The sequence below is a fragment of the Heptranchias perlo genome, chromosome 14 (genome assembly GCF_035084215.1).
Source record: "Heptranchias perlo isolate sHepPer1 chromosome 14, sHepPer1.hap1, whole genome shotgun sequence".
NCBI classification, from domain to species: domain Eukaryota; kingdom Metazoa; phylum Chordata; class Chondrichthyes; order Hexanchiformes; family Hexanchidae; genus Heptranchias; species Heptranchias perlo.
The window spans coordinates 3,949,564-3,976,348 of NC_090338.1; the positions used below are offsets into that span (position 1 = coordinate 3,949,564).

The 26,785-nt window shown below is 48.0% G+C and overlaps 1 protein-coding gene across 2 annotated transcripts in view; it reads left to right on the forward strand.

The window, feature by feature from the left end:
- Positions 1–26,785, forward strand: part of LOC137332259 (TBC1 domain family member 9B-like) — an 82,521-nt gene extending 55,736 nt beyond the window's left edge. Inside the window, exons 19-22 of one of the 2 annotated variants that reach the window (XM_067995957.1) lie at positions 3,018–3,068; positions 14,505–14,582; positions 19,484–19,587; positions 20,986–26,785. In XM_067995957.1, the coding sequence (XP_067852058.1) occupies positions 3,018–3,068; positions 14,505–14,582; positions 19,484–19,587; positions 20,986–21,696 (944 nt within the window). In that variant the 3' untranslated portion in view covers positions 21,697–26,785. The remainder of the gene's footprint in view (positions 1–3,017; positions 3,069–14,504; positions 14,583–19,483; positions 19,588–20,985) is intronic. The other variant, XM_067995958.1, reaches the window with a different exon arrangement.

Genomic DNA, 26,785 nt, shown 5'->3' on the forward strand with positions numbered 1-26,785 from the left:
CAAAGGCTATGGGCCCCGACAACATCTCAGCTGTAGTGCTGAAGACTTGTGCTCCAGAACTAGCTGCGCCTCTCGCCAAGCTGTTCCAGTACAGCTACAACACTGGCATCTACCCGACAATGTGGAAAATTGCCCAGGTATGTCCTGTCCACAAAAAGCAGGACAAATCCAATCCGGCCAATTACCGCCCCATCAGTCTACTCTCAATCATCAGCAAAGTGATGGAAGGTGTCGTCGACAGTGCTATCAAGCGGCACTTACTCACCAATAACCTGCTCACCGATGCTCAGTTTGGGTTCCACCAGGACCACTCAGCTCCAGACCTCATTACAGCCTTGGTCCAAACATGGACAAAAGAGCTGAATTCCAGAGGTGAGGTGAGAGTGACTGCCCTTGACATCAAGACAGCATTTGACCGAGTGTGGCACCAAGGAGCCCTAGTAAAATTGAAGTCAGTGGGAATCAGGGGGAAAACTCTCCAGTGGCTGGAGTCATACCTAGCACAAAGGAAGATGGTAGTGGTTGTTGAAGACCAATCATCTCAGCCCCAGGGCATTGCTGCAGGAGTTCCTCAGGGCAGTGTCCTAGGCCCAACCATCTTCAGCTGCTTCATCAATGACCTTCCCTCCATCATAAGGTCAGAAATGGGGATGTTCGCTGATGACTGCACAGTGTTCAGTTCCATTCGCAACCCCTCAGATAATGAAGCAGTCCGAGCCCGCATGCAGCAAGACCTGGACAACATCCAGGCTTGGGCTCATAAGTGGCAAGTAACATTCGCGCCAGATAAGTGCCAGGCAATGACCATCTCCAACAAGAGAGAGTCTAACCACCTCCCCTTGACATTCAACGGCATTACCATCGCCGAATCCCCCACCATCAACATCCTGGGGGTCACCATTGACCAGAAACTTAACTGGACCAGCCATATAAATACTGTGGCTACGAGAGCAGGTCAGAGGCTGGGTATTCTGCGGCGAGTGACTCACCTCCTGACTCCCCAAAGCCTTTCCACCATCTACAAGGCACAAGTCAGGAGTGTGATGGAATACTCTCCATTTGCCTGGATGAGTGCAGCTCCAACAACACTCAAGAAGCTCGACACCATCCAAGATAAAGCAGCCCGCTTGATTGGCACCCCATCCACCACCCTAAACATTCACTCCCTTCACCACCGGCGCACTGTGGCTGCAGTGTGCACCATCCACAGGATGCACTGCAGCAACTCGCCAAGGCTTCTTCGACAGCACCTCCCAAACCCGCGACCTCTACCACCTAGAAGGACAAGAGCAGCAGGCGCATGGGAACAACACCACCTGCACGTTCCCCTCCAAGTCACACACCATCCCGAGTTGGAAATATATCGCCGTTCCTTCATCGTCGCTGGGTCAAAATCCTGGAACTCCCTTCCTAACAGCACTGTGGGAGAACCGTCACCACATGGACTGCAGCGGTTCAAGAAGGCGGCTCACCACCACCTTCTCGAGGGCAATTAGGGATGGGCAATAAATGCCGGCCTTGCCAGCGACGCCCACATCCCGTGAACGAATAAAAAAAAAGAACAAATCGGAGAGATGCCTCGGTATCAGTTCCTCTGAGCGCGTTTCTGTTCAGTAAGAACATAAGAAATAGGAACAGGAGTAGGCCATTCGGCCCCTCGAACCTGCTCCGCCATTCAATAAGATCATGGCTGATCTTCGACCTTAACTCCACTTTCTCGCCCTATCCCCATATCCCTTGATTCCCTTAGAGTCCAAAAATCTATCTATCTCAGTCTTGAATAGAATCAACGACTCAGCATCCACAGCCCTCTGGGGTAGAGAATTCCAAAGATTCACAACCCTTTGAGTGAAGAAATTTTTCTCCATCTCAGTCCTAAATGGCCGACCCCTTATCCTGAGACTATGCCCCCTAGTTCTGGACTCTCCAGCCAGGGGAAACAGCCTCTCAGCATCTACCCTGTCAAGCCTCCTCAGAATCTTATATGTTTCAATGAGATCACCTCTCATTCTTCTACATTCCAGAGAATATAGGCCCATTCTACTCAACCTCTCCTCATAGGACAACCCTCTCATCCCAGGAAGTAGTTTCATCTGCTGCTACAGTGGTTTTGTTGAAGCAAATATCTGAAAGTTATGGGGGCACGGGGGGAGAACTTAAATTTACGTTCAATATTTTTCCCCCCAAAAAATAAGCTTGCACAGAACATTTGTTTTCTAACTGTGAGGTGCAGTTTGTGTACCTGGGGCCCAACTGAAGAATTAGAATCATAGAATCTTACAGCACAAAAGAAGGCCATTCGGCCCATTGTGCTTGGTGCCGGCTCTTCGAAAGAGTGATCCAAATAGTTTCACTCCCCCCTTGCTGGCTTCTCACTTCGATGCTGTTCCCAATTTGCATCTAATTTTCCAAGACTTTCAGATAAAAGTGCCTTTCAGGTCCTCAGAGTGAACAATCACTCGAGTGGTGACCGGGAGACAGCAGGAAGTGGTGACAGTACATTTACTGCAGTAACTCGTTCTCGTTGTGCTTCAGTTACGCGGTTTCCTGACATGTATTTTCTGCTTGCAAACGGAAAGACAAGCAAGAGAGGAACGTGGACTGTAGCGTACTGTGCAGCTTCCAAGGGTTTCATCCTTTACACCATTTTGAGGATAAATGGGAAAAAAAAAACTGGGAATGCTAGAAATCTGAACCTAAAAAAAATGCCAGTAAATGCACAACAGGTCCGTCAGAGGAAAGGCAGGTTAGTGTTTTGAAACGAGTTCTGAGGAAGAGCCCACACCTCGATAGCTCAACATGTCTCTTTCAAACGCTCACTGGCCTGTTGTGCGAGTCCCCGTTTACTGTGTAACTGGAAATGATGTGTGGGATTGCGGTGATTTATTGTACGAAGAGCGATCGTTAGTGAAATAAGATTCTTAACCCTGTCCAGGACTGACGGTTGACCCTTGTAACTCTCTGTCGCTTGTCTCGACTGTCTCATCTCTAGTTCTTTTCCTCTTTTCACAATATAGCGACATACCTCTTTCCAGAAATGGACTTCCTCCTCAGCTATGGGGCCTCAGGTTTGTGAACAGTAGAATTTTACTTCTTCCCTGCGTTTTTTATTTATTTTTCAATCTAGCCTATTTCTCGAACTTTTTCCCCCCCCCCCCCCCCCGCCGTGTCGTAGATCTCGTTTCTCGTTGAGACGTTCTGTTGGGTTTGTTTCGGTGGATCAGTTACCGTGGTGCGAAAGTTCCTGGAGTTTTAATTCACTGAAAACCTTTATTAAAGGATTTGCATTTATAAGAGCGCCTTTCACAAACTCAGGACGTCCCAAAGTGCTTTACAGCCAACGAGTGACGAATCTCCGTAGGCAAACGCGGCAGCCAGTTTGCACATAGCAAGATCCCACAAACAGCAATGTGAAAATGACCAGATAATCGGTTTTAGTGATGTTGGTTGAGGGATGAATATTGACCCAGGAAACCGGGGAGAACTCCCCTTGCTCTTGGAAATAGTGGCCGTGGGATCTTTTGCATCCACCTGAGAGGGCAGACGGAGCCTCGGTTTAACGTCTCATCCGAAAGACGGCACCTCCGACAGTGCAGCACTCCCTCAGTAATGCACAGGGAGTGTCGGCCTGGATTATGTGCTCAAATCTCTGGAGTGGGGCTCGAACCCATAACCTTCTGACTCCGAGGCGAGAGAGTGCTGCCCGCTGAGCCACGGCCGGCACCTACAGTGTGGAATGTGAAACTAAATGGCTGCTGGAAATTCCCAGCTGGTCCATCAGCATTGGCCAAGAGAAAATACAGATTAAAAGTTCAGGTGTAATTCTTTGTCAAAGCTGAAATACTTTGAGAAGTTACAACATGGAAACAGGTCATTCGGCCCATCCAGTCTGTGTCAGCGTTCACCCTCCACACAAGCAAATAGTCCTGATCACATTTACCCTGCCTGTTTCCCATCCCCTTCAACCCCTTTCCCTTCATCCATCTATCCAATCCGATCTTGAATATTGACAGTAGTTTCTGCCTCAGCCACTAACCCTGGAAGTGACTCCCACAGCCTCCCAACTCTCTCTGTGTGAAGACTTCTCTCCTGCCCTCTGTTCCAAATCTCTTGCGTTTAATCTTGTATTTCTGGGCCCTGGTTCTTGACCCCTGCGGGAACAATCTGATCCTATCTACGCCTGGCGCATCCTTTCATCATTTTAAACACTTCTGTCATACCGCCCAAAAGATAAACTGGAGGGGGGCGGAGGTAGGGAACTGGGAGAGGGGGGAGAAACCACAGGTATTCCATTAATAGTTGGGCTGACCAGCAAACTGCTTAATAGACAGGCAGGTGCTATTAGATGTTGCAAATGGTCATCTGACTTAAGACCAAGGAAAGGCACTAAAAGAACAAAATAAAAACAACAATGTCGAAATCCATCCCGAGGCGCTGCACAGAAGGGTAATCGGACAAAGTTGGACACCCTGTCAAAGAAGGAGAATGTTAGGAGGGGCGACTAAAAGCTTAGTCGTAGAGGTAGGTTTTAAGAGGATTGTAAAGGAGCAGGGAGGCGGGGAGTTTTAGGAAGGGAATTCCAGAGCTTAGGGTCCAGATAGCTGAAGGCACGGCCGCCAATGATTGAGAGAAGAGGTGGGGGGGTGCAGAAGAGGCCAGAGTTAGGAACATAGGAACAGGAGTAGGCCATTCAGCCCCTCGAGCCCGCTCCGCCATTTGATAAGATCATGGCTGATCTGTGATCTAACTCCATATACCTGCCTTTGGCCCATATCCCTTAATACCTTTGGTTGGCAAAAAGCTATCTATCTCAGATTTAAATTTAGCAATTGAGCTAGTATCAATTGCCGTTTGCGGAAGAGAGTTCCAAACTTCTACCGCCCTTTGTGTGTAGAAATGTTTTCTAATCTCACTCCTGAAAGGTCTGGCTCTAATTTTTAGACTGTGCCCCTACTCCTAGAATCCCCAACCAGCGGAAATAGTTTCTCTCTATCCACCCTATCCGTTCCCCTTAATATCTTATAAACTTCGATCAGATCACCCCTTAACCTTCTAAACTCTAGAGAATACAACCCCAATTTGTGTAATCTCTCCTCGTAACTTAACCCTTGAAGTCTGGGTATCATTCTAGTAAACCTACGCTGCACTCCCTCCAAGGCCAATATGTCCTTCCGAAGGTGCGGTGCCCAGAACTGCTCACAGTGCTCCAGGTGCGGTCTAACCAGGGTTTTGTATAGCTGCAGCATAACTTCTGCCCCCTTGTACTCTAGTCCTCTAGATATAAAGGCCAGCATTCCATTAGCCTTACTGATTATTTTCTGCACCTGTTCATGACACTTCAATGATCTATGTACCTGAACCCCGAAGTCCCTTTGGACATCCACTGTTTTTAACTTTTTACCATTTAGAAAGTACCCTGTTCTATCCTTTTTTGATCCAAAGTGGATGACCTCACATTTGTCTACATTGAATTCCATTTGCCCCATTTTTCCCATTCAGCTAATCTATGAATATCCCTTTGTAATTTTATGTTTTCATCTACACTGCTTACAATGCCACCAATCTTTGTGTCATCGGCAAACTTAGATATGAGACTTTCTATGCCTTCATCTAAGTCGTTAATAAATATTGTGAATAATTGAGGCCCCAAGACACATCCCTGCGGGACTCCACTAGTCACATCCTGCCAATGTGAGTACCTACCCATTATCCCTACTCTCTGTCGCCTTTCACTCAGCCAACTTCCTAACCAAGTCCGTACTTTTCCCTCGATTCCATGGGCTTCTATCTTAGCTAACAGTCTCTTATGTGGGACTTTATCAAATGCCTTCTGGAAGTCCATATAAATAACATCCATTGACATTCCCCAAACCACTACTTTAGTCACCTCTTCAAAAAAGTTGATGCAACGCAGAGATCTGGGAGGGTTGTAGGGCTGTAGGAGGTTACAAAGATAAGGAGTGGGGAGGCCGTGGACAAGGACAAGAATTTTAAATTTGAGGCTTTGCCGGACTGGGAGCCAGTGTAGGTCAGCGAGCACAGTGGGTGAAGGGTGCCGTAAATTTTCTATGATTCTACATCCTCAAAAAACTCTTAATACATTTGTCAAACACTATTTCCCTTTCATAAAACCATGTTTACTCTGCCTGATCATATTATGATTTTCTAAGTGCCCTGTTACTATGTCCTTAATAATAGATTCTAGCATTTTCCTGACGACCGATGTCAGGCTAACTGGCCTGTCGTTCCCTGTTTTCTCTCTCCCTCCTTTCTTGAATAGCGGGGTTACATTTGCTGCCTTCCAATCCACGGGGACCATTCTAGAATCTAGGGAATTTTGGAAGATCATAACCAATGCATCCACTATCTCTGCAGCCACCTCTTTTAGAACCCTCGGATGTAGGCCATCAGGTCCAGGGGATTTATTGGCTTTTAGTCCCATTAGTTTCTCAAGTACTTTTTCTCTGCTGATAATAATTACTTTGAGTTCCTCACTTTCATTAGCCCCTTGGTTCCCCACTATTTCTGGTATGTTTTTTGTGTCTTCTACTGTGAAGACAGATACAAAATATTTGTTTAACATCTCTGCCATTTCTTTATTCCCCATTATAATTTCTCCTGTCTCAGACTCTGAGTCACCCACGTTTACTTTTGCTACTCTCTTCCTTTTTACATACTTGAAGAAGCTCTTATAATCTGTTTTCATATTTCTTGCTAGTTTACTGTCATATTCTGTTTTCTCCCTCTATCAATTTCTTGGTCATCCTTTGCTGGTTTCTAAAACTCTGTTAACCCTGTCTTTTTCTTACTTTATTCCCGATGGAAGGACAGAAGTGTCTGCAAATTCATTTGGGGTGGGGTGGGGTGTCCAGCATTTTCTGTTTTCATCTCAGACCACTTGCACCTGCAGGTTGTAACCTCTTAGCCCGTTTGCACCTCCTTAGCTAACTGCACACGCCCGACACACCCTTCACCCACTGTGCTCGCTGACCTACACTGGCTCCCGGTCCGGCAAAGCCTCAAATTTAAAATTCTTGTCCTTGTCCACGGCCTCCCCCCTCCTTATCTTTGTAACCTCCTACAGCCCTACAACCCTCCGAGATCTCTGCGTTGCATCAACTTTTTTGAAGAGGTGACTAAAGTAGTGGTTTGGGGAATGTCAATGGATGTTATTTATATGGACTTCCAGAAGGCATTTGATAAAGTCCCACATAAGAGACTGTTAGCTAAGATAGAAGCCCATGGAATCGAGGGAAAAGTACGGACTTGGTTAGGAAGTTGGCTGAGTGAAAGGTGACAGAGTAGGGATAATGGGTAGGTACTCACATTGGCAGGATGTGACTAGTGGAGTCCCGCAGGGATGTGTCTTGGGGCCTCAATTATTCACAATATTTATTAAGGAGGCCATTCGGCCCATCGTTTCTGCGCCGGCCAAAAATGAGCCACCTAGCCTAGCCCCACTTTCCAGCACTTGGTCCGTAGCCCTGTAGGTTACGGCACATCCAGGTACTTTTTAAATGCGTGAGGGTTTCTGCCTCTACCACCCTCTCAGGCAGTGAGTTCCAGACCCCCACCACCCTCTGGATGAAAAAGATTTTCCTCAGCTCCCCTCTAATCCTTCTACCAATCACTTTAAATCTATGCCCCCTGGTTATTGACCTCCCTGCTAAGGGAAATAGGTCCTTCCTATCCACTCTATCTAGGCCCCTCATAATTTTATACACTTCAATTAAATCACCACTCAGCCTCCTTTGTTCCGAAGAGAACAACCCCAGTCTATCCAATCTTTCCTCATAGCTAAAATTCTCCAGTCCTGGCAACATCCTCGTAAATCTCCTCTGTACTCTCTCTAGTGCAATTACATCCTTCCTGTATTGTGGTGACCAGAACTGTACGCAGTACTCAAGCTGTGGCCTAACCAGTGTTTTATACAGTTCTAGCATAACCTCCCTGCTCTTATATTCTATGCCTTGGCTAATAAAGGAAAGTATCCCGTATGCTGCCTTAACCACCTTGTCTACCTGTCCTGCTACCTTCAGGGATTTGTGGACATGCACTCCAAGGTCCTTCACTTCCTCTACTCCTCTCAGTATCCTCCCATTTATTGTGAATTCCCTTGCCTTGTTTGCCCTCCCCAAATGCATTGCCTCACACTTCTCTGGATTGAATTCCATTTGCCACTTTTCTGCCCACCTGACCAGTCCATTGATCTCTTCCTGCAGTCTACAGCTTTCCTCCTCACTATCAACCACACGGCTAATTTTTGTATCATCTGCAACTTCTTAATCATACCCCCTACATTTAAGTCCAAATCATTAATATATATCACAAAAAGCAAGGGACCTGGTACTGAGCCCTGCGGAACCCCACTGGAAACAGCCTTCCAGTCACAAAAATACCCGTTGACCATTACCCTTTGCTTCCTGCCAATGACCCAATTTTGGATCCAACTTGCTACTCTCCCTTGGATCCCATGGGCTTGTACTTTTTTGACCAGTCTGCCATGTGGGACCTCATCAAAAGCCTTGCTAAAATCCATGTAGACTGCATCAAACGCACACCATCCTCGATTCTCTTCGTTACCGTCTCAAAAAATTCAATCAAGTTAGTCAGACACTACTTTCCCTTAACAAATCCATGCTGACTGTCCTTGATTACTCCGTGCCTTTCTAAGTGATGGTTTATCCTGTCCCTCAGAATTGATTCCAATAATTAACCCACCACAGGGTCAGGCTGACTGGCCTGTAATTACTCGGTCTATCCCTCTGTCCTTTTTAAACAACAGTACAAGTAAGCAGTCCTTCAATCCCCCGGCTCCGCGCCTGTATCCAGTGAGGATTGGAAAATGATGGTCAGAGCCTCCGCTATTTCCTCCCTTGCTTCTTTTAACAGCCTGGGATACATTTCATCTAGCCCTGGTGATTTATCTACTTTCAAAGATGCTAATCCCCTTAATACTTCCCCTCTCACTATGTTTATCCCATTCAATATTTCACACTCCTCCTTAACTACAATCACTGCATCGTCCCTTTTGTGAAGACAGATGCAAAGTATTCATTAAGAACCAAAGCAACATCTTCTGCTTCCACACATAGGTCTCTAATAGGCCCTACTCTTTCTTTAGTTATCCTCTTGCTTTTAATGTATTTATAAAACATCTTTGGGTTTTCCTTGATTTTACTTGCCAGTATTTTTTCATGCCCTCTCTTTGCTTTCCTGATTTCCTTTTTAATTCCACCCCTGCACTTTCTATACTCCTCTCGGCTTTCTGTAGTATTGAGCTCTCGGTCTCTGACAGAAGCTTCCCTTTTTTGCCTTATCTTACCCTGTATGCTCCTTGTCATCCAGGGGTCTCTCGATTTGGCAGTCCCACCCTTTTTCTTTGTGGGAACATGTTTACTCTGAACCCCTTGAATCTCCCCCTTGAATGCCTCCCACTGCTCAGACACTGATTTACCTTCAAGTAGCTGTTTCCAGTCCACTTTTGCTAAATCACTCCTCAGCTTAGTAAAATCGGCCTTTCCCCAATTGAGAACTTTTACTCCTGTTCTATCTTTGTCCTTTTCCATAACTATGCTAAATCTAACTGAATTATGATCACTGCCACCAAAATGGTCTCCCTCCAAAATGATACTCCTTCCACCTGCCCAGCCTCATTTCCCAAAAATAATGCCCCCTCTCTTGTTGGGCTTGCTGCGTACTGGCTAAAAAAGTTCTCCTGAATGCAATTTAAGAATTTTGTGCCCTCTATACCCTTCGCACTGTTTGTGTCCCAGTTAATATAGGGTAGTTGAAATCCCCTACTATTACTGCCCTACTGTTTTTGAACGTCTCAGAAATTTGCCTACATATTTGCTCTTCTATCTCCCTCTGACTGTTTGGGGGTCTATAGTACACTCCCAGTGGTGTGGCTGCCCCTTTTTTGTTCCTTACCTGAACCCATATGGCCTCATTTGATGATCCTTCTAACATATCATCCCTCCTCACAGCTGTAATTGTTTCTTTAACCAAAATTGCCACCCTCCCTCCCTCCCTTTTTTATCCCCTTCTCTATCTCGTCTCAAAAGCTAGCAGGGTAGATAAAGGGGAACCAGTGGATGGAGTATATTTCGATTTTCAAAAGGCATTCGTTAACGTGCCACACAAAAGGTTGTTACACAAGATAAGGGCTAATGGGGTTGGGGGTAATATATTAGCATGGATAGAGGATTGGTTAACGGACAGAAAACAGAGAGTGGGGATAAACGGGTCATTTTCAGGTTGGCAGGCTGTAACTAGTGGGGTGCCGCAGGGATCGGGAATCGGTGCTCGGGCCTCAGCTATTTACAATCTATATTAATGACTCAGATGAAGGGACCGAGTGTAGTGTATCCAAGTTTGTTGACGATACAAAGCTAGGTGGTAAAGTAAGCAGTGAGGAGGACACAAAGAGTCCGCAAAGGGATTTGGACAGGTTAAGTGAGTGGGCAAGAAGGTGGCAGATGGAGTATAATGTGGGAAAATGTGAGGTTATTCACTTTGACAGGAAGAATAGAAAAACCAATATTTTTTAAATAGTGAGACACTATTAAATGTTGGTGTTGAGAGAGATTTGGATGTCCTTGTCCACGAAACACAGAAAGTTAACATGCAGGTACAGCCGGCAATTAGGAAAGCAAATGTCATGTTTGCCTTTATTTCAAAGGGACTGGAGTACAAGAGTAAGGAAGCCTTACTACAGTTGTGGTGAGACCTCACCTGGAGTACTGTGTACAGTTTTGGTCTCCTTACCTAAGGAAGGATATACTTGCCTTAGAGGCGGTGCAACGAAGGTTCACTGGATTGATTCCTGGGATGAGAGGGTTGTCCTATGAGGAGAGGTTGAGTAGAATGGGCCTATATTCTCTGGAGTTTAGAAGAATGAGGGGTGATCTCATTGAAACATATGAGATTATGAGGGGGCTTGACAGGGTAGATGCTGAGAGGTAGTTTCTCATGGCTGGAGAGTCTAGAACTAGGGGGCATAGTCTCAGGATAAGGGGTTGGTGATATAGGACTGAGATGAGGAGGAATTTCTTCAGAGGGTTGTGAATCTTTGGAATTCTCTACCCCAGAGGGCTGTGGATGCTCAGTCGTTGAGTATTTCCAAGGCTGAGATCGATAGACTTTTGGACTCTAAGGGAATCGAGGGATATGGGGATCGGGCGGGAAAGTGGAGTTGAGGTCGAAGGTCAGTCATGATCTGATTGAATGGCAGAGCAGGCTCGAGGGGCCGAATGGTCCTATTTCTTATGTTCTTAAGAAAAAAAATGGCAAGGACTCTATATTAAGATAGAAAATAAGTGCTGAAATGAAATAGGTAATTACTGTAGAATATAAAAGCAGGCTGGAATGCTGATTTCTATGACTCATACTTTGATAGACAATGTAAATGGGTATCTAATGAATAAAGAAATCAGCAGCCAGCCAAATTATGGTAGAAGGAGTTTTACTGCAGTATTAAAAATAGAAATGGATTTCAAACCTGCACAAACTAGTTGGTCCCTCCACTCCACTGAATCCCAGTTCCCGTGCCTTTGCTTGCAGCTCTACTTTAGTTTCTTGAATGTTAAATTGAACCTAACTGTTGTTTCCACTTGTGGGTGAAACCAAAACTAGGGGTCATAAGAAATAGGAGCAGGAGTAGGCCATTCGGCCCCTCGAGCCCGCTCCGCCATTCAATCGGATCATGGCTGATCTTCGACCTCAACTCCACTTTCCCGTCCAATCCCCATATCCCTTGATTCCCCTAGAGTCCAAAAATCTATCGATCTCAGCCTTGAATATACTCAACGACTCAGCATCCACAGCCCTCTGGGGTAGAGAATTCCAAAGATTCACAACCCTCAGTGAAGAAATTCCTCTTCAACTCAGTCTTAAATGTCCGACCCCTTATCCTGAGACTATGCCCCCTAGTTCTAGACTCTCCAGCCAGGGGAAACAACCTCTCAGCATCTACCCTGTCGAGCCACCTCAGAATCTTATATGTTTCAATGAGATCACCTCTCATTCTTCTAAAGGATTTCATTTTCACATCGTTCACCTGACGAAGGAGGAAGCCTCCGAAAGCTTGTGAATTTAAAATAAAATTGCTGGACTATAACTTGGTGTTGTAAAATTGTTTACAATTGTCAACCCCAGTCCATCACCGGCATCTCCACATCATCTTCTAAACTCCAGAGAGTATAGGCCCATTCTACTCAATCTCTCCTCATAGGACAACCCTCTCATCCCAGGAATTAATCGGTCAGGAAAGTGGAGTTGAGGTTGAAGATCACCCATAATCTAATTGAATGGCAGAGCTGGCTCCAGGGGCCTTGTGGCCTACTCCTGCTCCTATTTCTTATGATAAATATGATAGTCACTAGTAAATCCAATAAGGAATTCAGGAGAAACTTCTTTACCCGGAGAGTGGTGAGAATGTGGAACTCGCTACCACAAGGAGTAGTTGAGGTGAATAGTGTAGATGCATTTCAGCGGAAGCTCGATAAACACATGAGGGAGAAAGGAATAGAAGGATATGCTGATAGGGTGCGATGAAGTAGGGAGGGAGGAGGCTCGTGTGGAACTTAAATACCGGCATAGACCAGTTGGGCCGAATGGCCTGTTTACGTGCTGTAAAATTCTATGTGACACCCTGGGCTCAGATTCCCGTTTCCCAGGGAAACTACTTTCAGTCTCAGGGTCTACACTGGAGATGTCAGCCCATCTCCCTTTCTGCCCCAGCCTGGATGCTGATGGACTCCCACCCTACATTCCAGCACTCCTAGCTGTAAACAACCCAGGAAGACACAGCAAAGTTACTGTAGTTAATGTTCAGGCATTCCTGCACTGTGTGGCTAGGTATCGCTGTGGGTGGTGTTTTTATCCATTTTCCCATGGGTCTGGTCTAAGCTGTGATCTCCTGCCAACTGCTAATCTAGACAGACACACGATGAAAGGCCAGTTGGGTGTTTGTCTGAGGCTCAACCAGACTGTTCACAACCTCGCCGTCGTATTTGACCCTGAGATGAGCTTCCGACCCCATATCCGCTCCATCACCAAGGCCGCCTACTTCCACCTCCGTAACATCGCCCGACTCCACCCCCTGCCTCAGCTCATCTGCTGCTGAAACCCTCATTCGTGCTTTTGTTACCTCCAGACTCGACTATTCCAATGCTCTCCTGACCAGCCTCCCGTCTCCCACCCTCCGTGGACTTAAGCTCATCCGAAACTCTGCTGCCCCGTATCCTCACTCACTCCAAGTCCCGTTCACCCCTCACCCCTGTGCTCGCTGACCTACATTGACTCCTGGTCTGGGAATGCCTTGATTTTAAAATTCTCATCCGTGTTTTCAAATCTGTCCATGGCCTCGCCCCTCCCTATCTCTGTAACCTCCTCCAGCCCTACAACCCTCCGAGATCTCTGCGCTCCTCCAATTCTGGCCTCTTGCGCATCCCCAATTTTCATCGCTCCATCGTTGGCGGCCGTGCCTTCGGCTGCCTGGGCCCTAAGCTCTGGAATTCCCTCCTTAAACCTCTCCGCCTCTCTCTCCTCCTTCAAGATGCTCCTTAAAACCTACCTCTTTGACCAAGCTTTTGGTCACCTGTCCTAATATCTCCTCATGTGGCTCGGTGTCAAATTTTGTCTGATAATCGCTCCTGTGAAGCGCCTTGGGACGTTTTACTACGTTAAAGGCACTATATAAATGCAAGCTGTTGTTAATGGAGGGTGACCAGCATGAGTTGGCGCTGCACGAAGCGGAGGAGGAGGAGGAAGCAAAACATTGCCGCAATTTGGAAGATCCGGGGCTCCAGAGCACATCAGCGAGCTGGATACTGATCGAGATCAGCGGCACCTGTAAACTAAACCCCAGTCTCTGGACCTTGGGCTTTAATTCAACTCTCCCAGATCCATTCCATTTCAAACACAGTCGGGGCTGTAAACCCGTCTTGGGCAGTATTGCAAAACGGGCGATAGGGAATTGAGTTCAAGGAGAAAGGAAAATCGGACGGAGTGTAATAACGGGCGGCTGATTTGCTGTTGCCCTTTTTGCACTATTGCTCGAGATGAATTTGTACCTCACTGTTTCCTGCGTGACGTTTGTTTAAAGGTAAATCTGAAACGGGTAATATTTGCCTGCGGTGCATTTCGGCTTTGAAAAGCTTCGTTACTTCATGGAATGGTACAGCACAGAAGGAGGCCATTCGGCCCATCGTGCCTGTGCCAGCTCTTTGAAAGAGCCATCCAATTAATTTTGAACCCCTCTATTAAATCTCCCCCTTAACCTTCTCTGCTCCAAGGAGAACAATCCCAGCTTCTCCAGTCTCTCCACATAACTGAAGTCCCTCATCCCTGGTACCATTCTAGTAAATCTCCTCTGCACCCTCTCCGAGGCCTTGACATCCTCCCTAAATCGTGGTGCCCAGAATTGAACACAACACCCCAGCTGGGGCCCAACCAGTAATTTTATTGCTGTACTTATTACCGGTTCTGATTTGTTCCAGATGTGACTGCAGCAGGTGAAGCGAGTGGACAACAGATTCAAGAGGGGGCCGGGAACGGGAAGCCGAAGCCAAAGAAAGGTACTGGAAGAAAGGACTTGCGTTTATATCTCACCTTGTTGCATCCGCAGGACATCCCTCAGCCACTTAACAACAAGCAATGATTTACTTTTGAAAGGAAGAAAGGGTTTATAGACTGCCTTGACTCTGACCAACGCTGACACGGAGTGAGTGAAGTGGAAAGTGTTCCATTCCCCACCATTAAACCCCCTCTCACTGAGAAGTACCAAATCCAGAAGAGGTGTTGATTGTACCTGGTCCAAAATACAATAATCCATCTCAATGTTAGTTGAACTTGAAAGTTGGTTGAACTTGAAAGTTGGTTGGACTTGAAAGAAAGTTGGATGAACAAAGTTTTATTGTCCACTCTTCTAATCTTTTAGTTAAAAAAAATACAAATTGAGTGTCCAGGGTCTTATCCACGAGAGGGCGTTGCTGCTACGAGCTTCTTCCTACCGTTCCGGTCCATGGGTTCTCACTTGTGCCCCATTGGCAGCAAGGCCCAGGCGGTTGAGGGGCACGTCAATGCTGCCACCCCATCTTGTTCTGGGTCTGCCTCATGGCCTCTCCCGTGTTGGCGATGGTTTGGTGGTGAAGGCTGTGACGGGGTCGGACTCGGGGCAATGTACGAGGTGTCTGTACCGGAAGGGTCGCTGACGAGACCCCCCCCCCCCCAGCCCTGGGACAGCGGTGGTCGATCGGTCGGATTGTGTTGTTGGGTGGGGTGGGTCTCACTTGAGATATTGTCCTGAGGCCTCACCTTTAGTGGTGTGCGAGGCGATCCAGAATCGAATCCACCGATTCGCTTGTTCGTTACCCACGTTTCCAGGCCATGTTTATACCTGGATATTATTAATGCTTTGTAGATACGTCCTTTGAGATTGTGACTTGTGTTCGACCTCCATATATGGGAGTGAAAGTTCATTGCGGAGCTCCCAAGTGTAAAGTCCCTACAGCAGCCAACAAGAGATTCCCCATTGGAGGGAATCATACCACCCACGTAAGGGAATTGCGTCACTGATTCCACAGTCTTGGATGGTTCGTCATCTGCTACGAAGGTCACTGAAATTATATCGCGTCCAATCTTACAGTTTAAAAAAAACATAACGGTTGTGCAGGGAGGGAATTACACAGAATGTACAGCACAGAAACAGGCCATTCGGCCCAACTGGTCTGTGCCGGTGTTTATGCTCCACACGAGCCTCCTCCCTCCCTACTTCATCTCACCCTATCAGCATATCCTTCTATCCCTTTCTCCCTCATGTGTTTATCTAGTTTCCCCTTAAATGTATCTACGCTATTCACCTCAACCACTCCTTGTGGGAGCGAGTTCCACATTCTCACCACTCTCTGGGTAAAGAAGTTTCTCCTGAATTCCCTATTCGATTTATTAGTGACTATCTTATATTTATGGCCCCCTAGTTCTGGTCTCCCCCACAAGTGGAAACATTTTCTCTAAGCCTACACCTCCCAGGGCTGACCCTGTGGTCTCTGCCAGCGGATCAGCTCTCCCCGCCCCGCTCCGCATCTCCCTCCAGAATGTCCCGTTCACTTGTAAACAAGGCCCTTGCCATCCGTGAGCTTATTGTGGATGATTGCATCGACATCACGGCCTTGAAGGAATCCTGGCTGACGGGTGATGACACCTTCCCCCCTCAATGGAGCCTCCCTGCCTGGCCATACCTTCCACCACTTGCTCCGCCCACACCGCCGCGGTGGCGGTGAGGCCCTTATCACCGAATCGCACCTTGGTCTGTCCCCCTACTCCTCTGGCACCTTCTCTTTCCTTGAGCATCTCGCCTCTCCTTTAAAGTCCTCGTTCTCCACCGCCCACCCAAGTACCACGCCAAGTTTCTCACCGAGATATCTTCACCGCTTTCCTCCCTCAGCCTCTGCACCGAGCGACTTCTCATCCTCGGTGACTTCAACCTCCGTCTCAACTCATCGTGCTCTCTCTCCTCTGAGTTCACTGCCCTCCTGCCCTCCCTTAATCTCTCCCTCCATATAAACTCCCCTACCCACATTCACAGCCACCCCCTCGAACTTGCCATCTCACGTGGCCTCTCTACTCCCATCGTGTCAACCACGGATAAGGCCATCTCTGATCATTTCCTTGTAGCCCTCTCCACCCACATCCCCCCTCCCAACCCCACTTCTTTCTGTGTTCGCCCCTGGAAAAAACTCTTCCCCCAAGTCACTTACAACGGCACTTTCAAATTCCCAACTCTCTAGCCTTTGGCCCTCCGTTCATCACGACATTTCTGCAGCTACCGATCTGCTCAATCACACCCTCACCTCCACCTTTGATGCCCTTGTCCCCATTAAAACCATTACTCTCTCTCACCCTGGTCACCTCCCCCTGTACGGCCCTCATCTCCGCTCCCTTAACTCCAAGGGTTCACCCTGGAATGCAACGATAACCCCCGGCTTCTCTTCACTACAAACCGTCTTCTTAAACCCCTCTCCCCTGCCTCCTCCACCCTCACCTCCAGCAACAAGTGCGAGGAGCTTATGGACTTCGTCACTAAGATTGAGACCATCCGTTCAGCTGCCTCTGCCGTTTCCCTCCCTTCCCCTAGCTCACCGAGCCAAACTTCCCCCGAGGTTCCCCCCTGCCCAAGCCCCGAACTCACATCTTTCTCTAGATTCCCACCTGTCTCCCCTCATGCCCTCTCCGAGCTCATCTTGACCATGAGACCCACCTCCTGATCCCTCGACCCTACTCCCACCAAACTGCTGACCACCCAACTTCCCTTCCTAGCCCCCAGGTTAGCTGATATTGTTAATGGTTTCCTTTTCCTCAGGTACTGTCCCCCTCCCCTTCAAATCTGCCATCATCACCCCCCTCCTCAAAAAACCCACCCTTGCCCCTCTGACCTTGCAAACTACTGCCTCATCTCCAACCTCCCTTTCCTCTCTCAAGTCCTTGAACGTCTTGTCGCTTCCCAGATCCGTGCCCGTCTTTCCCGCAATTCCATATTTGAATCCCTCCAATCAGGTTTCCGCCCCGTCACAGTACTGGAACGACCCTTATCAAAATCACAGATTACGTCCTACGTGACTGGGACCGAGGTAAATTATCCCTCCTCATCCTTCCCGACCTGTCTGCACCCTTTGACATGGTTGACCACACCATCCTCCTCCAACGCCTCTCCTCCGTTGTCCAGCTGGGTGGGACTGCGCTCACCTGGTTCCATTCCTATCTATCCAGTCGTAGCCAGAGAATCTCCTGCAATGGCTTCTCTTCCCACTCCCGTACCGTTACCTCTGGAGTTCCCCAAAGATCCATCCTTGGCCCCTTCCTATTTCTCATCTACGTGCCGCCCCTCAGCGACATCATCCAAAAATACATCAGGCTCCACATGTACGCTGACAACACCCAGCTCTACCTCACCACCACCTCCCTCAACCCCTCCACTATCTCTCATTTGTCACACCGCTTGTCTGACATCCAGTACTGGATGAGCAAAAATTTCCTCCAACTAAATATTGGGTAGACTGAAGCCATTGTCTTTGGTCCCTGCCACAAACTCCGTTCCCTCACCACCGACTCCATCCCTCTCCCTGGCCACTGTCTGAGGCTGAACCAGACCGTTCGTAACCCTGGCGTCCTATTTGACCCTGAGATGAGCTTCTGACCACATATCCTCTCCATCACCAAGACCGCCTACTTCCACCTCCGTAACATCGCCCGTCTCCACCCCCTGCCTCAGCTCATCTGCTGCTGAAACCCTCACCCATGCCTTTGTTACCTCCAGACTGCACAATTCCAATGCTCTCCTGGCCGGCCTCCCATCTTCCACCCTCCATAAACTTGAGCTCTTCCAAAACTCTGCTGCCCGTATCCTAACTCGCACCAAGTCCCGTTCACCCATCGCCCCCTGTGCTCGCTGACCTACATTGGCTTCTGGTCCAGGAACGCCTCAATTTTAAAATTCTCATCCTTGTTTTCAAATCCCTCCATGGCCCTCGCCCCCTCCCTATCTCTGTAACCTCCTCCAGCCCTACAACCCTCCGAGATCTCTGCGCTCCTCCAATTCTGGCCTCTTGCACATCCCCGATTTTCATCGCTCCACCATTGGCGGCCGTGCCTTCAGCTGTCCAGACCCTGAGCTCTGGAATTCCCTCCCTAAACCTCTCCGCCTCTCTCTCCTCCTTTAAGACACTCCTTAAAACCTACCTCTTTGACCAAGCTTTTGGTCACCTGTCCTAATATCTCCTTATGTGGCTCGGTGTCAAATTTTGTTTAAAAATCGCTCCTGTGAAGCGCCTTGGGACGTTTCACTCCGTTAAAGGCGCTATATAAATGCAAATTGTTTTTGTTGTTGTTGTCTACCCTATCAAACCCTTTCATAATTTTAAAGACCTCTATCAGGTCACCCCTCAGCCTTCTCTTTTTTTTTAAAAAGAGAAATAGTCCCAGCCTGTTCAATCTCTCCTGAAAGGTGTAACCTCTCGGTTCTGGTGTCATCATTTTTTGCACCTTCTGCAAGACCGCCTACTTCCACCTCCGTAACATCGCCCGTCTCCACCCCCTGCCTCAGCTCATCTGCTGCTGAAACCCTCACCCATGCCTTTGTTACCTCTAGACTGCACAATTCCAATGCTCTCCTGGCCGGCCTCCCATTTTCCACCCTCCATAAACTTGAGCTCTTCCAAAACTCTGCTGCCCGTATCCTAACTCGCCTCAAATTACGCATCTCGGGAAAACCATTTCTCCAGTTTGAGATTTTGGGCCGTGTTTGTTGCTGACTCTGTTTTATTGCGGTGACGCTTAATTGTGGTCCCAAGCCAGCTTGGGAAATATTGGAAAAAAATAAACTAGTTCCTGGGCCTGTGGACGGAAGGCTTCAAGGTTCATTGTGGACGGGCTGTTGTGGTCAAAGTCTAGTCTCTTACTAAGCAACCTTATCTCTGTGTAGATGAGAAGAGTGGTTCCCAGGATTACAAATACCACCTGAGGATGTGGGCACGGGAGAAAGAAAACCGCAAGGAGAATATCAAAGAGTTGACCAAAATGAACCAGGTACCAGGTCCAATCATATGGTTAAAAGAAAGACCTGTATTTACACAGTGCCTTTCATACCCTCTGCGTGTCCCAGAGTGTTTCACGGCCAATTGATTATTTTTGAAACGTAGTCACTGTTGTTAAATGGGCAAACGCAGCAGCCAAATTTCACACAGCAAGATCCCACCAACAACAACTTGCATTTATACAGCACCTTTAATGTAGTAAAACGTCCCAAGGCGCTTCTCAGGAGCGTAAATCAGACAAAATTTGACTCTAGCAATAGCAAGGAACATAGGAACATAGGAACAGGAGTAGGCCATTCAGCCCCTCGTGCCTGCTCCGCCATTTGATAAGATCATGGCTGATCTGTGATCTAACTCCATATACCTGCCTTTGGCCCATATCCCTTAATACCTTTGGTTTCCAAAAAGCTATCTATCTCACATTTAAATTTAGCAATTGAGCTAGTATCAATTGCCATTTGCGGAAGAGAGTTCCAAACTTCTACCACCCTTTGTGTGTAGAAATGTTTTCTAATCTCGCTCCTGAAAGATCTGGCTCTTATTTTTAGACTGTGCCCCCTACTCCTAAAATCCCCAACCAGCGGAAATAGTTTCTCTCTATCCACCCTATCTGTTCCCCTTAATATCTTATAAACTTCGATCAGATCACCCCTTAACCTTTGAAACTCCAGAGAATACAACCCCAATTTGTGTAATCTCTCCTCGTAACTTAACCCTTGAAGTCCGGGTATCATTCTAGTAAACCTACGCTGCACTCCCTCCAAGGCCAATATGTCCTTCCGAAGGTGCGGTGCCCAGAACTGCTCACAGTACTCCAGGTGCGGTCTAACCAGGGTTTTGTATAGCTGCAGCATAACTTCTGCCCCCTTGTACTCTAGTCCTCTAGATATAAAGGCCAGCATTCCATTCGCCTTATTGATTATTTTCTGCACTTGTTCATGACACTACGTTAAAGGCTATATAAATGCGAGTTGTAAATCTGTTCCCCTTCCTGGCTGGTTGCTTGAATTGACCCCGATGCTGCTCAACATTTTTGGTGGATATCAAAGGCCATTGGAGCAAAGGCGGGTAAATGGAGTTGAGGTGCAGATGAGCCATGATCTAATTGAATGGCGGAACAGGCTCGAGGGGCTGAATGGCCTACTCCTGTTTCTAATGTTATCCTAGAATGATACAGCATAGAAGGAGGCCATTCAGCCCATCGCTTCTGTGCCGGCTCTTTGAAAGAGCTATCCAATTAGTCCCACTCTCCTGCTCTTTCCCCAGAGCCCTGTAATTTTTTTTCCCCTTTTTTAATCTTCCTAATGTCCTTTCTCCATATCTTTTTTTTTTTGCAAATCTTTCCGGAGGATTCACGCTGTTTCATTTTTGCTCTGCCGTCTGTCCACAGGAGCAGTTTATAGAGATGTGCAAAACCCTGTACAACATGTTCAGCGAGGACCCCGACGAGGGAGAGCTCTACCACGCCATAGCAACCGTCGCCACGCTACTGCTCCAGATCGGAGAGGTCGGCAAACAGTTTTCGAGCCAGTCGGCGAGGAGGGGGAACGGTAACGGGGACGACAAGGGCAGGGGAGTCCAGGGTAAGGAGGGGGCCTGTGCCTCCGCCCTGCTGGAACTGGCAAAGACTGAAGCAGCACAGCCTGAGCCCAAAGCAGGCGGTGAGTCGCCGGACGTTTTAAGTGACGCTTTGAAGGCCCAGGTGGAGCGCATGAAGCTGACTGACTGCTTGGCGAAGGAGAGGGAGGTCCTGCCAGCCCAGTTGTTATCTGATGAGGAGGTGAAGGACGACACCTCAATGTCCTCGTACTCCATGGTGAGCTCAGGCTCCCTCCCGTGCGAGGACATCTCCGAGGACACCGTCCTGGTCGGTTGCGACCCGGCGGCGGCCGTCCAAAGGCGGGCCAGCAACATCGACGCAGACTGGTCCATCTCCTTCGAGCAGATCCTGGCCTCCGTGCTGACCGAGCCCGCCCTGGTCAGCTTCTTCGAGAAACGAGAGGAGGTCGGGCCCAAGGTCGCAAAGTGCAAGAGTCAAAGGGCGATGGAGCGGCAGGTCAGCTCGTCCAGTGACCAGGAGCTATCGCCATCGTCCGGCTGACTTCACCCCAGCCCGAGCTCGAGTGTCGACCCGACTTGTCGGAGCTGGGCTGTATTTTAAACCCGCGTAGCATCATGTGCTAAAAGTTTATATTTACTCTAGGGGGGAGAGAGAGAGAGAGAGAGATTTCCGCACAGATTACCAGTTTTCCACTGGCCTGTTGGCAAGACTAGCCGGCCTCTTGCCCCTCCGATTCGGAGTGTAAGTCCTGCCAGGGGCTCGACCCTTAACCCTGACACGAATCGGGCTGGTCTCTGTTTTCAGCGAGGCGCCCCCTCTCGATTCACCTAACCCGGGGCAAAGAACCCTAAAATGCACCTTTAACCGTTAACCGAGCCGCGGGTGGGGGGGTGGGGGGCGGAGAGGAGGAGGAGGAGTGATCGTCAGGGGTTCGTGGTGTGATTTCACATTCTTATGCTTAAAGGCAAATATCGTGTCTGCAAGCGACAAAACAGAATGTGAAAACAATTTTTGTATTAAGTTTTATAACCTCCCCCACCCCCCCAATTATAGCCGTTCTCAAAACTCCCCCAAAGTTGCTCCTTTCCATGGATCCACTTGGTGGAGCTGATTATTGTTGTAAAAAGTGTTTACACCGATATATATCACTATTTTAACAGTACCGTTTAAGTCAGACTGGTGTATAAGTTGCCTTTCCCGTAGCCAGAGGTGATAGAAACTTGCACGTTGGTGCGAATATATACACAGATTTTACGGTAGGACGAAATTACTCAGGGCGTATCCAGGAGTGGGGAGAGAGGAGAGAAAGAGAGGTGCGTTGAAAATAGCTGAGCTTTAACAGAACTGTGAAGAAATGACCGTATCAGTATTTTGATGAGGGGGGCGGGAGCAACAGTATTTGAACCTCGACCTTGCAGCAGTTGTGAGATTGGGCCGAGCATTAATTAAACAAAGTCAACTTCAGGATATCCCTGAGCGTTTCATTCAAACACCGGGGGGGGGGCGCGGTCAGAGAGGGTAAAACTAACTTCCTCTCACTGCAGGGGAAGGAAGTGACCTGAATATTTGCTCATTTTAGCCCTTTTTGGATTTAATCAGTGGGGCCTTTAACACAGGGTGTGAATCTCTGGGAGTTCAGGCGAGCAAAGCCTTTGATTTTACCCTGTTTAATTTATTTGAGACGGTCTAGATGTGTACTGACAATCGCAAGGGATGGAAATCAGAGTTTGGTGAATCATGAACAGCGATTATTGAAGTTTAAATCTTAGAGTCATAAAGCACAGGAGGAGGCCATTTGGCCCATCATGCCTGTGCTGGCTCTATGAATACATCTATACAATTAGTCCCACTCCCCCGCTCTTTCCCTGTAGCCCTGCAATATTTTCCCTTCAGGTATTTATCCAATTCCCCTTTTGAAAGTTATTATTGAATCTGCTTCCACCGCCCTTTCAGGCAGCGCATTCCAGATCAGAACAACTCGCTGCGTAAAAAAACAATTCTCCTCATCTCCCCTCTGGTTCTTTTGCCAATTATTTTAAATCTGTGTCCTCTGGTTACCGACCCTCCTGCCACTGGAAACAGTTTCTCCTTATTTACTCTGTCAAAACCCCCCCCCTGATGTGATGAATGAAAGACATTAACCGGGGTCGGTCGGAATGAGATACGCCCTTTAGTTCAGGGGCTTTCCGGTAACTTGTCCAAGTGACTGTTCTCTGTGTGAGACTAGGCAGAGAGTGTCAGCAGGGGGTACTTGACTGGGGTGCTGGGGGGGCGGGGGGGGGGGGGGGGGGGGAGATGAGGGGACATCAGAGCCAAGCCCAGTTTCGTCCACATCCAACATCCACACACAGAGCCTCGTGCTCAGACACGCACGCAGACGCATGCACACACAGACATGCATGCAGACACACAGACGCACACACACAGACATGCATGCAGACACACAGACACACACGCGCATGCAGTTTCCAGCGGGGGTCACTGTATAATGATCAGGAGTATGGATCCTGGTTCTGGTTTTTATTTTTAACCAGGCCCAGCCCAGGCACGCTGAGGCACGTTTTAGAGCTGGGTTGGGGGGGGTGTGTTTTTAGCAACCACTTTCTTCGGACGATTTGTTTCTCGATGCATTACGTTACTCAAAACTATCCAGAGGCTTCAACCTCCTCCTCATCGCCTGCTCCGTTAACTATAATCTGAGTATCCGCCGTTTTGACCCTGAACTTGATGTTGTCTCTACTCATGGAATCTTACAGCATAGAAGGAGGCCATTTGGCCCATCGTGCCTGTGCCGGCTCTTTGAAAGAATTATCCAAGAGCGAACGATTCCTTTTAATCTGTAAATATATTCACAAATTAATATTCACGGGCTGATCTATTTAAAACGTCCTCCCTGAGCGGTGCCCCATTCTAAATTAGCCTCCGACTAAATTAAGCTATTTCTCTCTTAATACCATTCCTTTTCTTGATAGTTCGCTCTCCCTCTCTCTAAGCGGACCCTTAAATGCACAGATCCTGTTTCGTGCAGCCGTCAGTCGCGGTGTTGAGGCAGTGGAATGGGGGGGCGGATACAGAAGTGGGAGCACTTTAACCCCCCCTTCTATTTTACTCCCTAACGACAACGCAATTGTAGCAGTTCCCTGATCCGGATAATGCTGGAAAATACACAGGTCCTTTCACCATCTGTGAAGAGGTAATGACGGGTTCCAGTTTGGGCTGTAGGCTCGGTACTTCCCGCATTTTGCAGTTTGTCCTAACGTTGGCGGGGGGGGGGTTTCATCGTTTTGGGGGTTATTTCAGAAGGTGAGCTTATCCCGCTGTCTCTCTCCTGTTCCTGATTGAATGCATGTGACGGCAGTTCTTGCTTTGGAGGTTCCGTAGCCCCATCACTGAGCATCTGCACTTTCTTCCCAAGGGAGCTGGTCCATTGGCCCCCGAGCCTCTGACTAAACCAGAGATGAGCCAACCGGCTTTTTATTTGTCAAATACTTCTTTGCACTTTGATATAAACACTAGGGTTAGGTTATATATTAAAAAGTAACGTTGCAGATTATCTACCTGTTCTTCGAATTGTTCGGCGGACGACGCTCACACGGAGCAAGAAATCTAAAATGTCGCGCGGGGTAAAACTTTTGAAAGTGCAGGAAGGAAAGTTCTCTGCAGCGCCTCTCGCTCGCCTGATTGTACAGTCTGTGGGTTCCAAAAAAAACAGATAAACGCATGATTTTAAAAAGTACCTGAGTGAGGTTGAAATTCATTCCAATACTTGATCGTGGTTCGAAACATTAAGAGGGGAGCAAAGTTTAAAACTGTTTGTGTCGTAATGTGATGTCAGGAGTCGTACGGATTCCTTTTTCGGTTTTTTTTTTTGGTCGTGTCCCCATTTTTAAAAAAAATAAAAAGTCAACTTTACATCCTGTTGTCGGAGAGAAACCGTTGGGAGAATTATTCGGTGCTGCTCCGGGGGTTTTATGGGTCAGAGTATTAGGGCCTCGTCTCGTCTCCAACCTGCGCTCTTTGAGACCACAGCATCGTGGAACCTTCTGATCTTTTCCAACCTGGCAGCAGCCTGGTGTAATTTGCGTTACAGACTAGAGGGTTGCCAACTCTGGCTGGACATGTTCCTGGAGGTGTCATCACATGACCTCCAGCCGCTCCCCCCCTCCTGCCATTGGTCACCCAACACGTCCATCCTCACGGTGCCCCGCCTTCCCACGGCCCAATCGGAAAGCAGACAGACTATTGGTCACCCGATTGGATGATTCGTGACCGTCGGTCAAACAGCCTTTTTTCTCCCCCCACCCGCCCCCCCATCTCCGATTTTTTTAATTAATAAACGAAAGCGTTCGAAGAAAATGAAAAACGCACAATTTTTTTTTTAATTGCCCCCTGTGATTTTTCTCCCTGGGGGTTTTTGCTCCCAGCAGTGTCCTGGAGATGAATCTTTTAATTCCTGGAGACTCCAGGGCAATCCCTGGAGGGTTGGCAACCCCGAGTGATGACGTAAATCCTGGAACCTCTGGTTCTGTGTCGCTGCCCAAATGGGAACTCGTCCAGTTCGTTGCATCTGCTTGAACTTTTCATTTAAGTTTAAAAAAAAAGGTTGCAATGGGAAGTTCACCTAGATTTACCCAATCCTCCGGATTACACTGGGATCTTGCTCCACCTTAATGGTTTTTGCATTTATGCTCAAATTTCCAAACCAGCTGACGACCTTCACTTTCCATGGGAACGGTTGGGATAAAATTACATTTGTACCCGGATCCTTTTTTTTTTGTTGATTTTGGTGCAATAATTTCTCAAAAAGGAGCTGCAGTTTGCTGAAAATGACGCGAGCACGGTTGTTTCCAGTGTTGTCTTTTGGCCTCCCACCCTCCCCCTCCCCCTCAACCTCCCAACGCTTCACTCGAGTGGCTCAATTCTAGATGTGCGAGGCCAAGACCGAGCGTTTGGGCAGCTCGATTCGACGTAGGAGGGGAGAGGGGGGGGGGGAGGGGGGCAGTGCACGAACCACAACCGACACGGGGCCGTGCCTGCGGGCGCCGTGTTTCGCACTCGAAGCTTAGATCGACCATAGCAACAATGTCGCCAACACTGGCACGGACCCGGGATCGAACCTGTCACCTTGCTGGCTGTTGTGGCCCAGGATCACAGGACAGGCACCGATCAGGAAAGCTTTGATTTCTTTCCAAGTGAGCGGAGCGGATGCAGGTTTGGTTTGCTCTTATATGCTCTTATCGATGAGGCTCTTGAGGGGCTTAGGAGCAAGGTCCACCTTCGAACCGTTTTTGCAAAATGTCGGTTTACGCCGGTGTTAACGCTGCAGTCCAACGGTGGAAGCAGAGACCCGCCGGCGCAATTCTGGAAGGTTCCTTTCGCTTTTAATTATCGGCACATACAAACCCAGCTGCACCCCTGGAATTCTGGGTCTGTGCATCGTTAATAAGCGTCCCCTAGTTACGATGATTGACTGGGCAGTCTTAATCGCATCCTTGGCTGCAAATTAATTTATTTTGAATGGAAAGGAGATGTAATTGCAATTTTTTTAATTGTCCTTGCCTGTTGGTGTTAGTGTATTGGTCTGATCAACGGACCAGGACTGAAATAAAATTGAAGTTTAGCACCTTAA